Source organism: Rhincodon typus, chromosome 20 (assembly GCF_021869965.1).
Source record: "Rhincodon typus isolate 14 chromosome 20, sRhiTyp1.1, whole genome shotgun sequence".
Taxonomy (NCBI): Eukaryota; Metazoa; Chordata; class Chondrichthyes; order Orectolobiformes; family Rhincodontidae; genus Rhincodon; species Rhincodon typus.
Window position 1 is genome coordinate 18735897 of NC_063351.1, and position 13466 is coordinate 18749362.

The following is a 13466-nucleotide window of genomic DNA, read 5'->3' on the forward strand; positions in this document are numbered from 1 at the left end:
CCTCAGGTATCTGTCCCACGCGGGAGACAATCCACTTAGTGACCTGACTATTGTTTTTCCCTGTTCTGTGCTTGGACTATTTCTGGCTGTTCTTGGGATCAAATATTAGATTTTCCCTTTCCCTCAGTTCTGGCCATGTTGAGACAACCACAGAGTAAAGAGATACCAGAGTCAAATGCCCGAGTTAAAAATTTATTCCAGTGAATTGTTTTGTGGACAATCTTGACTCACCCTGTTTCCAATGAAAATCCACCCAATTAATCTTTAAAGTAGTTTCACCATGGCTCAGTTGGTTGCATTCTTGCCTCTGAGTCATAGAATTCCAGCTTCAAGATCACTCCAGGACTTAAGCACAAGATCAAGACTGATGTGCCAGTGAACTATTGAGAGAATGCTGCACTGGCAGAATTACAGTATTTTCAGATGAGTTCTTCAATCTGATGCCTGTCAGTGTTCTCAGCGGATATAAAAGATTACATGACATCATTCTGAAGAAAAGCAAGAGAGCTATCTCTGGTGCCCTGGACTATATTTATCTCTCAATCAACATCACTAGAATAATTACAGCAAACTTTATATTAACAGGCACTGATGATACCAGGAGTATGCCAGTTGATCAAATATTTGGATCATCAACAGGTCCAGATAATCAATGTAAAAATACACACTAAGTGATAGAAATATAATTCAGGGGGTTGCATCACTGTTATACTTTAGTTACATCATAAATCACTTAAATAATAAGGCAACTTTGCCTTAAATAAAACCTACCAACAGAGACCCTTCTCACTTGCACCCTCAACTGACTACTCAGGCATCACAGTAGATTGAGGTATTTCATAGAGCCATAGAGTTATGCAGCATGGAAAAAGACCCGTTGGTCCGACTCATCTGCGCAGATCAGATGCCCTAAATAATTGAGTCCCATTTTCCAGTGTTTGGTCCATATCCCTCTAAACCCTTCTTATTTATGTTCCTATTCAGATGTCATTTAAATGTTGTAACTGCACCCGCCTCCACCACCTCCCTCTGCAGCTTGTTCCATACATGCAGTACCCTCTGTGTGAAAACTTGGCCCTCAGGTCCCTTTTAAAACTTTCCCCTTTGACCTTAAACTTTGCCCTCTAGGTTTGGATGACCCTACCCTGGGGAAAAGACCTTGGTTATTTGAGGTGAAAATGACTTGAAATTGAATCATTTGTTGATATTTTATGTAGCCATTCAATTGAACAACAAATATATTTACATTGAGGTAAATACATTACAAACTATAATAATTGGACAAAATAATAAAATAAACTTTGCGGTATTTGAGGTATATAATTTTTTATTGGTTTATCAAGCATGGCAATTCATAACGTGCCAGCTAAAACAAAGTTTGCTGTACTTGGTCACTATCACATCGCTGTTTTTGGGAACTTCCTACACACCAAATTGCTGCCACATTTTTTACATTACGTAAGTGACTATACTTCAAAAGTGTCCTTTAGTGCTTTGAGATATCCGATGGCTGTGAAATGTGCTGGCTTAACGCAAGTAATTTTTTTCTTGACATGTTTGCATTAAATATAATTTATTGACAAAGAAGGCAAAAAGTCCCAAACAAAAGTATAGACCAAATGGAGTGTGAATATTATTAGCCATAATGTTATGACAAGTTTTCACATCAACTTAAATCCATAAACCAGTGAGATTGCTATCATTTATACATCACATCACTTGATTTGTATTTGGGTTGTGTAATTTGTGCCTGCAGCAGTGCTATACATTTGAGACCTGCTTGTCAACATTGACTGTGTGCTCCAAAAGAAATACTGGATTAGAGCTGGGCTGCAGCATTTCAGGCTGCACAGATCAGATGTGTATCAGATTTTGTATGACTTAATTTGAGGCTAAACACAAGCAGCGATAATAAAATGCACATAAGATATTAATAAAGAATCCTTCTGACTGCAGCATTGCCAGTGCTATGCTAATTAAACTGACAATCCTGAATATCCAACAGCTACTTATGAACAAATGCTGGATAGAAATGGATAGAATTACAGTTGGTGAATAGTTTTGATGTCAGTTGCATAATTATCACACTGATTGTAATTGCAGCTGCCTTCCACTGTGTCATTTTAACGAAAAACAATTAGTGGTGTAGAAAACAGTTGTAGGAAATTCATGGTTATGAACTTACTAATATTAACAAAACAACAGCTTTTATTTCACCTAAGTTAACAATAGTTAACTCAACAGCACCAATATCAAGATAATACAAAAAGCAGGTTTTTGTTTTAAAACATCTGCATCTGCTGCTTGTAGGCACTGAAGCAGTATGTTTTGAAAAAAATAACAACAGATGGATATAAATCTTAATAAAGCGAAATGTGGATCCGGTTTGCTCCTCGCACACTAAAAGAAGAAGCTGCAGAGATAATGGACGCACTGATAGTAATATTTGAAAAATCCTTGGATTCTGGAAAATTCCTAGATGATTAGAAAACTGCCAATGTAACACCTTTTTTCAAAAATGGACACAGACATAAGCAAGGAACCAAAGGCCAGTTAGCTTAACATCTGTCATTGGGAAAATGTCAGCATCTATTATAAATGATGCAATATTAGAACCTTTAGGAATGCATAATATGATCAGGTAGAGTCAGCATGGCTTCATGAAGGGGAAATCATGCCTGACAAATTTGCTAGAATTATTTGAAGAGGTAGCAAGCAGAATAGATAAAGTAGAACCAGCAGGTGTAATATATTTGGATTTCCAAAAGGAATTTGATAAGATGCCACACATAAGGCTACCTGATAAGACAAGAGCTCATTATGTTGGGGCTAGTATATTAGCATGGATGCAGAATTGGCTAAGTGATAGAAGATAGACAGCTAGGATAAAGGGGACATTTTCAGAATGGCAACTAGTTAACTAGTGGAGATCAGTGCTGGGGCGAAATTATTTATTAACGAGATGGACAGGGAAATAAAAATACTATAGCTAAGTTTGTGAATGACACAAAATAAATAGGGAGGCAAGTGGTTTAATAACACAAAGAGCTACAGAGGGGTACAGACAAGTGGGCAAAATCTTGGCAGAAGAAATATAATGGAAGAAAATGTGAAGTTATGTACTTTGGCAGGAGGAATAGAGGAGTGGAATATTATTTAAATGCAGAGAGCTGCAGAACACAGGTCTTGGGTGTCTGTGTGCATGAATCACGATCAAGTCTGAATCTAGCTTCTACTTTAATGCACCAGTACAAGCAGCCTTGGCTATTCCTTGTGATTAACAACTTCCACATTCTAACCATTCTCTGGATAAAGAGGTTTCTCCTTACTAATGATTTGAAATAAAACCTATCTTCCAGCTCTGACTCCACTCAAACTCAATCCCTTACATCTCACAATTTCTGAGTGTGGCTTTAAAGGGAATATTTCCTGTTGATTTTAAAGTGGATGGAAGTCATTCTTAGTAATAATGCTTTGAGATGAGACAACGAGGCATAAATACATCAGTTGTGGCAATCAACAATCTAGTCCATTTGGTTTGAATGTATTCCTTCAAGTTCTGCAGCTTTCAAAAGTACATTTCAAAGTACATTTGCTTTGTATTAAAACCTAATACTTTACCATAATTCAATCACAAAATCCTTGGGAACAAAAAAGTCCTGAAAGTCATATATTTACCTGTTCATCAAGTCAGGGAGTATTGATTTCCAGCTCTAATGGCCCAGCCTCAATGAGTTTATGGGGAGAGAGTTCCAGATTTCTACAGCTCATTCTATGAAAGAGATGTTTCCATCCTTTACTTCTGCACGGCCAAGCTCGAATTTTGCACTCCGTTGCCAACTCAATTCCTCCCCAATTACACAAGAATGTTTTAATCAACAACACAGCATTTTTATCGCAGGTTGCACATCTGGAAGATGCCTGACTGACAGATTTGGCTCCTTGGGGTAAGGGGGCTGACACCTGAATATAAAAATGTTTTGATTCAAGGTAGGGTAAAGTGGAGAATGGTCATGGATAAGCAAAAACAGTCCTGCTGCTCTTGGCCCACAAGCACTGCTATAAAGGCACTCATTTCTTCCTGAAGATATCTCCACAGAAGTATTCTGTCAGGTTTCTCAGGCCCGGGTTGAACCTGCTAAGCAGGTTAGATTTAAGGCACTGGCCTCATAAAACACGTACTAAAATTGCCAACTCTGTCCTGATTCTATTAAACCGAGAACTGCTTACATAAAATTCAGGTTAGGGTCAAGTTTGAGATTTTTATAGTTTTGGGACCTTACTTAATTGCAATTGCCCATATGACACATGAATTTTTGTGTCAGTTTGTACAAGAAATCCCAGAACAAAGGGAAAACTGGTTGCGAATAGATCTAAGTGATAAATAATCAATCGTGCCATGAACAATTTTAGTTCAATACACATGTATAGTTGTCACTAGTTGGGGTCAACATTGCACATGGCTTGATATGCTTTAACACCAGTTCAAACAGTGCTATGAGTTGAGAGTCAATTTCCTACAAATGGAGGCAATACTCACCATGTAGTTCAATAACACTGAAAGTGCTCTATAATCACCATATTTTGCAGAACAGTTTCAATCAAGTTGTTTGGGGACATCTCAATCCATATAATTATGAAATGGACACGAAAACAGAAATTACTGGAAAAACTCAACAGATCTGGCAGCAGCTGTGCAGAGAAAGCAGAGTTAACATTTTGAGTCCAGTGACCGTTCCTCAGAACACGGATATGAAATGGATGCTTTTGGAGCTGACAGTGGGAGCGAGAGAGACAAGAAAAAAGAAAAACTTGCATTTATACAGTGCACTTCATGTCAACCAGATGTCTCAAAAGTACCTTATAACCTATGAAGCAAGTACATTTTTGAAACGCAGTCACTTTTGCAATGTGGAAATGAGGCAGCTAATTTGTACTCTGTAAATTCCCACAAGTAGCAGTGTGATAATAATTAGCCAAACTGTTGAGTGGTAAATATTAGGCAGGATGCTGGGGATAACTCCCCTGCTCTTCATTGAAATAGTGCCACATGACCTTTTACATCCACCCAGGCACACAGATGGGTCCTTGGTTTAAGATATCATCTGAAAGGTGGCACCTTCAACAGTGCATTGCTGTTTCAGTACTGCACTGGAGGATCAACCTTAGTTTTTGAACTCAAGTTCTGGAGTCAGATTAATCCTGGAATCCTGTGATTCGGAGGCACGTGTGTGACCAACTGAATCATGGCGGCGGAAACATAAACAAAATCAAGAAATAAAACAAATTAAGAGGAGAATGAGAAAAGTAGAAGCTAAACAAAGCAGGAAATAGCACAGCATCCACCGTCAGGGGAGCGACCATCTACATACTACACTCTCTGAAATCTGAATGATAAAGTCTCACACGACACTAAAATGATCAAATATCAGTTTGGGGACTGGATTATGTTTTTGCAGCAGTAACATAATTCAAATTTGTCTGTTGCTGAAACTCAGGACTAAGATTGGCTCTTTAGAGAATGATTGGCCTCTTTGAGATTAAGTGCTGTAGATTAATCATGTGACTATAGTAATGAGCAGCAAGTCAATGCTGTCCAAGTGGAAATAAGATGGAGGGAGGTAATCTCCCTTAATACTGCATAAAAGAGAAACAAATGAGAAATTTAGGATGCACAGACTATACTGAAAGGCCAGGAATTCTATAAGTACTTCTATGTCATTAGTGCATCTAGCACCTTTCTCTAATATTTATAGGAAGACATTGAAGAGAGTGAAGGAGAGTGAAAGCAATCCAGGAGCATGGAAAGGCAAAATTTAATGGCAAGGCCACATCAGCATATCTCAATTTCAATTCCCAGCCAACAGCTGGTTGACAGTCTCCGGTGTGGGGCTGCTGGCTAAACCCGGCAGGGGGAAAGAGATAGAGAGGTCACAATCAGCAGAGTGATGGCTGATGACGACGTCCAGGAAGCACGCATGGTCCTCCTGGGCCTACAAGAATTGCAAGAAAAAAAAAACTTAGCTTCTAGAAGGGGCAGCTATCATCTCAGTTTTGCTGCTGAGTTTTGGAAAACCTGGTTTGTGACCAGTTAAAGCGAAGTTGGGCTCCCAGTCAATTGGTAGGAGACAGATTTAATTGCATTAATGAGGTGCTCTGCATATCCAAAATGGAATTTGTGCACTTTGTGCCTCGCAGCCACAAAAAAATAGTGAGAGCTGTGCAGCCGCTGGGGTGGGGTTGCATCATGTATTTTCTGGGAATTAGCATGCCCTCCCACAACGGTAGGTTTAAGATCAAAGCCTACAATGCTACGTGAAAAAAATACTACTGATAAAGATTCTGGAGCAAATGCAAGCAACTCACAGAAGAAATCTAACAGGTTCTGATCAAAGAGGATATTAAATGCCAGTGTAAGCCCATTCATTTCACATTGTACAAAGAAGCAACAGTAGGTATGCACATTGTCAACCATACTTCATTATCGTGGAGCTCCACAATAAAAGCGAATATCAAATTCTCAGCATCTTGTACGTGGAGACACATAAAGATAGAAATTTTCTTGCTCTTAATAGAAGCATTGGATTATAAACCAGCTAAATGTCCCAATTTAACTAGTGCAAGGGCATTCAATGTTTAACCATTATCATCACCTGAGGTAGTCTAAAATCACAAAAGCAAAATGGATAAGAGATAGTAGGATCTGCAGATGCTGGAGAATCCGAGACAACAAGGTACAGGGCTGGATGAACACAGCAGGCCAAGCAGCATCATAGGAGCAGAAAGGCTGACGTTTCGGGCCTAGACCCTTCATCAGAATGGACTTGAGAGATAGAATAATTCATTTAGAAAATATGTGGCAGAAATTAAGCTGATCTTAACAGGACCAGGACTGTCTAAAGTTCTGCAAAGAAAACCTTTGGTAGGTTGTAGTCATGTTGGTCCTTTTTAAAACTGAGCCTTTTTTTAAGTTGCTCTTAGCAAAAAAAAAAGCTAGAGCCAAGCATCAAAGTTTTAAGGCAGCTGATATTATTAATTTTAACACAGTTCATTACCTTATGCTTATAGTCATTCTACTCTGTTAAAATTGAAGCTGCCCCAAAAGAATTCAGCTTTTTACTGGTTCATTTCCAAATTTAGAAGGGACTCAGCTTAATTGTTTGCCAGACACAAAGTGAAGGTTAACACAGTAACCTGGAATTACTGCTCCTTCAAAAATACTTATGTTGTACTCATTGATAAGGCTGTGTTTACTGCCACTACTACTACAGGGGAACACTCACCACTCAGGCAGGTCATAATGCCTATGGCAGCGCTGCCAGAGATGCTCCAGATAACTTCCTGCAAAGTCTAGGACTATCCTTACCATTGAGCAATTCAAAGAAACAGTAAAATGTGACCTTTTTCAAGTGTTTATCTGATATGCACACTTGTAAATGTTATGTGATCTTATTGTGCCAGCCTAATATCTTAGCTCAGAATCAAAGTTTCACATGGCCAATTAGAGCAGAGAGTCAAAAGACGGGATGGGATGGGATGGTGAGCCAGTGGGGCATTGGAGCACTGAGAGAATGAGAATGTAGAGCAGTGAGACAGCAAGACAACAGGCCACAGGACAGTGAGACAGCAATCAGCAGACAGACAGACAGTGGGGCAGAGAGAGACACAGCAGGACAACAAGCTATGGGGCAACAGGGCAGCAGACGATGAGCCAACTGAGTAGTATAGTAGTGAACTAGAAGGTAGGGCAGTGGAGGAACATTGGTGCAATGGAGCAACCAGGCAGCAATGCAGCTGTGTAGCAAGCCAGTGCGTAAGCAAAGTGGTAGAGCAGTGGCACAATGGAGACAAAAGCCAGTGGAGCAGCAGAGAAACAGGGCAATGGAGCAGCAGGCCAGAGGAGAAGTGGAGTGACAGCGCAATGAACTGGTGAAGCAGCGCAGAGGCTGGGCAGCAGAGCAACAAGTACAACAATGCATTTTAGGCACATACTTGGTGCCACATCAGCAGAGAGGGTGCTGAGTTCTTGTTCCAGGTGGACATAAATGATGTCAGTGCCACTGATCCCTACACTACACCCTGCATTGATAATACCATGATATACTGGGACTTCAGAAAGAAAGCTTGACAACAAAGCTTTAAGACCTCAGGTGGAACTTCCAATTATAGAGGAGCATGAGACAAGCAATGGCTTGATCTGTTTTACACTCTGTTTGATTTTTGTACCCATTAAATCTGCTGAGTGTATGACAGGCAGTCAGTCCAATACAAGTCTGAAGATGTTGAACTATTTGCCCCTTGCAGCCTTTCAATTGGCAATTTGCTGATTATATATCACCAGTACATTAAAAATTACGTCCTGTTAAAGGGACACTGTCTTCACGAAAAGTAGTTGGCAACATCTGCTTTTTTGTTTTGGTGAAGGGAAGAGGGCATACATTATTTTCATCTCAAGGCATCATACACAAATAGAGAAATGATGAATTTCAATGCAATTTTCCTCGTTATGCTATGTGCTTCTAATCAAATGAAGGAACACATGCTGAATGCTTATTAGGAAGATGACATTCTTTAAGAGTAACTCCCAGTACTGGACCTGATCCAATCAACAGCGCAAACCAAATAAAATAAAGACTTTTAGGTGCTGGCTATCACATCCAAGCAAATAATTTTCTAAATTAAGAGGTCACTTGGTTTCAGTGTATAAAATGTAAAGTATATATCCTTCTTACCTATCTAGTACGTAAGCGAGAGCTTTCTGTCGGGTTCCTGAGTAGACAGATGGGCTTGTTTCCCAAGCAATTAAATTGGAAGCATCATGGAAAAGATGAATGTTCACCAAGTCAAAGGCACTGTCAAGAAAATAACCATCACACAAGTGAATCATCAGGCAAGTGCTCTTACGATCATGACAGAATTTAGAAAATGGTAGCATTGCATATCAAACTGACATAATAGGAGCCTTACAAAGACATTTGTATTTTGGAACATTCCCTTTGCACATATGGAGATTAAATATTATGGTTAATAAAATAATAAAATTCTTTCAAAAATAATGCTTGCCCAATTACAAAATTCATATTTGCTTGCTAAGCATACTGCCTCTGTTGTTTTAATGGAGAATTGCTTTTAAACAATACATTGTAAGTAAACTCTGATATCTATCACTCCACAGATGGAACCTCATTATCCCTGTCAGCTCACACCTTATATATTGAATGCTATTGTCATCTAATCCATGAAAACTAAACAATGCACCCCCATGCACATGCTTCAGGAGAGCAGCTTCACAATAAGAACAACACAATCATAAAAATATGCCATTTCATGCATTAGTTTATTAAGTGTTATTAAAAATCTGTAAAACCAAGCTTCATTATTTTAAGTGTTTTAAAGCCAGCATTTGGAAGCACTCGGAGAAGAAGGATTTATGAGATCTGAGGTAAAATTTTCATACAAAGAAAATAGGGAAATAAAATCATTTTCACCTTGCAGAAGAAATGTCATTCATTAAGAAATTGCCAACAGCTGAAAAGAATTCCTTTTAGTCTTTCATTTAATATCTTTCTATAGTTCATTGAGAGCACAGATTAACATTAACAGGAGCTCCAGATCTGAAAGATATTAACTGAATTCCAAAGTTAAATGGTAGGGGGTACAAGTGTATTCCTCTTCTGACCAGGTGAAGATCCTTGGGAAGAAAAATACTTAATCACATCACACTTTAACCACATGCAAATCTACTCAATATTGTGATCCTACGCTGATATTTGTAACAACACTGTGTTGAAGATTGTTTCATCTATTCAGAGTTGATTATGAAATTGTAATATGGGATGACGGACTAGAGAATGATCAGACCTATAAAACTAATTGATGGATTTCTCCCCCTAGTAAATATTCTACAAATTTAACCAATAACACATTTTTAAACAAATTAAAATCAAATAAATGAGAGTGGGGGCACCATTCTCACAAAGACATATTTAGTGCATGCATCGCATTGTGGTTAGCTCAGCCACCCAGAGAAGGAAGCTACAAAATCCTTAACCCATTCAGACTTAATTCAGTTCAAATGAGTTGACAGTGAATGGCTTTGGCTTTGATGTCACTGGCACTGGTGCTGTGGGAAGAAGAAAAATCAGGCTGATTAGGTCCTGGTGGCTACCCAGTTGTCCTTGCTGGAAAGCAGACATTAGTATATAATAGGCACAGTCCAGGATGGCCTACTGTGGCATGCTGTTTTAATGTGAGAAATTGACATGTAGCAAGCCATTATTTTTGCTAGACCTGTGGAAATAGATATGCACCAAACACAGGGTAACATAATGAAGAAGGTAAATGGTATGGTGGCCTTCACAACGAGAGGATTCAAAACAGGTGCAGGAATGTGTTGCTGCAATTGCACAGCGTCTTGGTGAAACCACACCTGGAGTACTGTGTGCAGTTGTGGTCTCCTTACCCGAGGAAGAATGCTCTTGCTACAAAGGGAGTGCAACCAAAATTTATCAGGGATGGCAGGGCTGGCGTATGAAGACAGGATGGATCGGTTAGGACTATATTTATTGGAAATCACAAGAGTGACAGGGGTATCTCAAAGAAACCGGTAATTTTCTAAAATCACTAGACAGAGTGAAGGCAGGAAGGATGTTCCTGATGACTGAGGAGTCCAGAACAAGAGGCAGTCAAAGATATCGGGTAAGCCATTTAGGACTGAGATGAGGAGAAGTTTCTTCACCCAGAGAATGGTGAGCCTGTGGATTTCTCTTCCATGAAAGCAGCTGAGGCCAAAATATTGAATAGTTCATAGGGCTAAAGGGATCAAAGGGTTTGGGGAAACAGTCGAATCAGAGTACTGAGTTAGTGATCAGTTATAATCCTATTGAATGGCGGAGCAAGCTGGCCAAATGCCTTATCCTGTTTGTATTTTCTATGATTCTTTGAAATTGTTCTTGAAAGAAACTAGTCATTTTCCCCCTCCCCATGATTTATTGAAATTAAGTTGCACTTTTAGCAGGTCATAGAAAAATAGGACCATAGAAGATAGGAACAGGAGTAGGCCATTCATTCCCCACAGTCTGCTGAGCCATTATGATCATGGCTGACCTTCGAGCTCAATATCCTAATCCCACTCTCCCCACATATCCCTTGATGCCTTTAGCAACAACAGCTACATCTACCTCCTTCTTGAAAACACATAATGTTGTGGCCGCAATCAATTTCTGTGGTAGTGGATTCTACAGGCTCACCACTCTCTGACTGAAGAAATTTTTCCTCACCTTAGTACTGAAAGGTTTACTCTTTATACTTAAACTATGACCTGGACTCCCCCAATATCCTTCCTGTATCTAACCTGTTAGAATTTTAACGGCTTCTATGAGATACCCCTTGCTCTTCTAAACTCTAGTGAATACAAACCTAACTGACTCAATCTCTCCTCATATGTCAGTCCTGTCATCTCAAGAATCAATTTGCTAAACCTTCTCTGCACTCCCTCTATAGCAAGAACATCCTTCCTCAGATAAGAAGGCCAAAATGGCACATAACATTCTTGGTCAAGTTTATCATCAGGATTGCAAGTTGTTGCCCATTCTTTGGGCAACTTGCAATGTCATGTCAGAGACCTTTATAAGGCAGCCACATAACATGGGCTTATTGTCCACACAAAGACCACATTTGGCAAGGTAACAAGACCTCTTCCCCAAAAGATATTAATGAACCTGTGAAGGTTTCTGAAGAAGGGTCTAGGCCCGAAACATCAGCTTTCCTGCTCCTCTGATGCTGCTTGGCCTGCTGTGTTCATCCAGCTCTACACCTTGTTATCTTAGATTCTCCAGCATCTGCAATTCCTACTATCTAATGAACCTGTGCAGCTGTCATAACAATATGGTTTTTCTTCTGCTTTCCCAAAAGTTCCCAAATTTATTGAATGAATTTCCAAAAAAGGCCATGCTGGGACTCAAGCTCAGGAGTTCAAGCTTCTACTCCGGTTCCACAAATGCACACTTACTAATCTGGAATGTGTACTGGGCCTTGTCTCGATGTCAGGACCAAGCATTAGTGGGAAATTAATGGAATTCCTGGAGAAAAGGGAATTAAGCATTCTCAGATGTTGACTCCAACTGATACCTGTCGATGTTACAAACAGAGATTGAGGCAGCTCTCTCAAAAGTCATTGTCTTTAGGAAAAGAAGAAAGAAGAAAGGAAGAGAATAAAGAAGAAAGAAACAGTTCACCATGAAACACACCATGAAAATTGTCCATTCCTTGCAAGGTTAGATGATTGGCCCTCATAGGTGATGGGCAATGAGTTTACTGTTCTGGCTATAGCCCATTCATGTCCTGTGTCTCATCACACACAGATCTCATCACTAATCTATTGCTTAAGCACAAGTTCATCAAATGATCAAAGCACAATGATCTGTATCTAGATCATTGCGCTTTACCTCCTGATATTGTCCCACACAGCTACCTGTTCTCATTATCTTTTGGCCATATTTCTCAAGGGCCTGTTCCCCTATCCCTGTAGGTGCATGACATCTCAGATCATAGATCATAGAATCCCTAGTGTAGAAACAGGCCATTCGGCCCAACAAGTCCACACTGACCCTCAGTGCATCCCACCCAGACCCATCCCCCTATAACCCTACAGGCAATTTAGTACGTCCAATCCACCTAGCCTACACATCTTTGGACTGTGGGAGGAAACCGGAACATCTGGAGGAAATCCACACAGACACAGGCAGATTGTGCAAATTCCGCACAGACAGTTGCCCGAGGTTGGAATCAAACCCGGGTCCTTGGTGCTGTGAGGCAGCAGTGCTAACCACTGAGCCACCGTGCTGCCCTCTACTCCTCTTTCTTCCCTTTCTAACAAAGCTTTTTGTACCATGTTCAAAAGTTTTGGAACCTCGTCTCTTCCATGTTCTGCACTCCTCATTTCAGATCTGACTGTCTTCAGCCATGACATTAGCCACAATGCAGACTCTACTTAAGAGGTGAAGGTTAACTTTCCATCATACTATCCAGATTAAATGATCAATCTAGCATTGAACAGCACTGGTCTATCTGTTGTCAGTAGTTAGACCACATTAGGAATGCTTGATAGTTTTGTACTGTTCAATCTTTCTGACATGGTCCAAGGAAATGACATAATGAGCCGAAAATGATCGACCTGTTACATTTAAGGAAGAACAAAAATCAAGGAAGTTCTTTCAGTCCAAAGTCTCTTCGGAAAATATACAGGAATTGAAACATGTTGTCAGTTTGAGAGGCTCAGTGGCCTGAACAGTGCACTTTTCTCCCTATTTTAAAAGAGGCCAGCATTGTGAATGTTCCTGTCTGCTCCAACAATTTAGTGACCTCAGCAATGGGAAGGGGGTCACCTACTAGCAGGAACTGAATCACCACTGATATCAATGGATATCAACAATACAGATAAGACCTGTAATCAGTCTGAAGGGACT

The 13466-nt window shown here is 39.9% G+C and overlaps 1 protein-coding gene across 1 annotated transcript in view; it reads right to left on the reverse strand.

Annotated features, from left to right (window-relative positions):
* Nucleotides 1-13466, reverse strand: part of LOC109917655 (inositol polyphosphate-5-phosphatase A) — a 142489-nt gene that overhangs the window by 26135 nt on the left and 102888 nt on the right. Inside the window, exon 6 of the mRNA XM_048609176.1 lies at nucleotides 8733-8852. Within this exon, the coding sequence (XP_048465133.1) occupies nucleotides 8733-8852 (120 nt within the window). The remainder of the gene's footprint in view (nucleotides 1-8732; nucleotides 8853-13466) is intronic.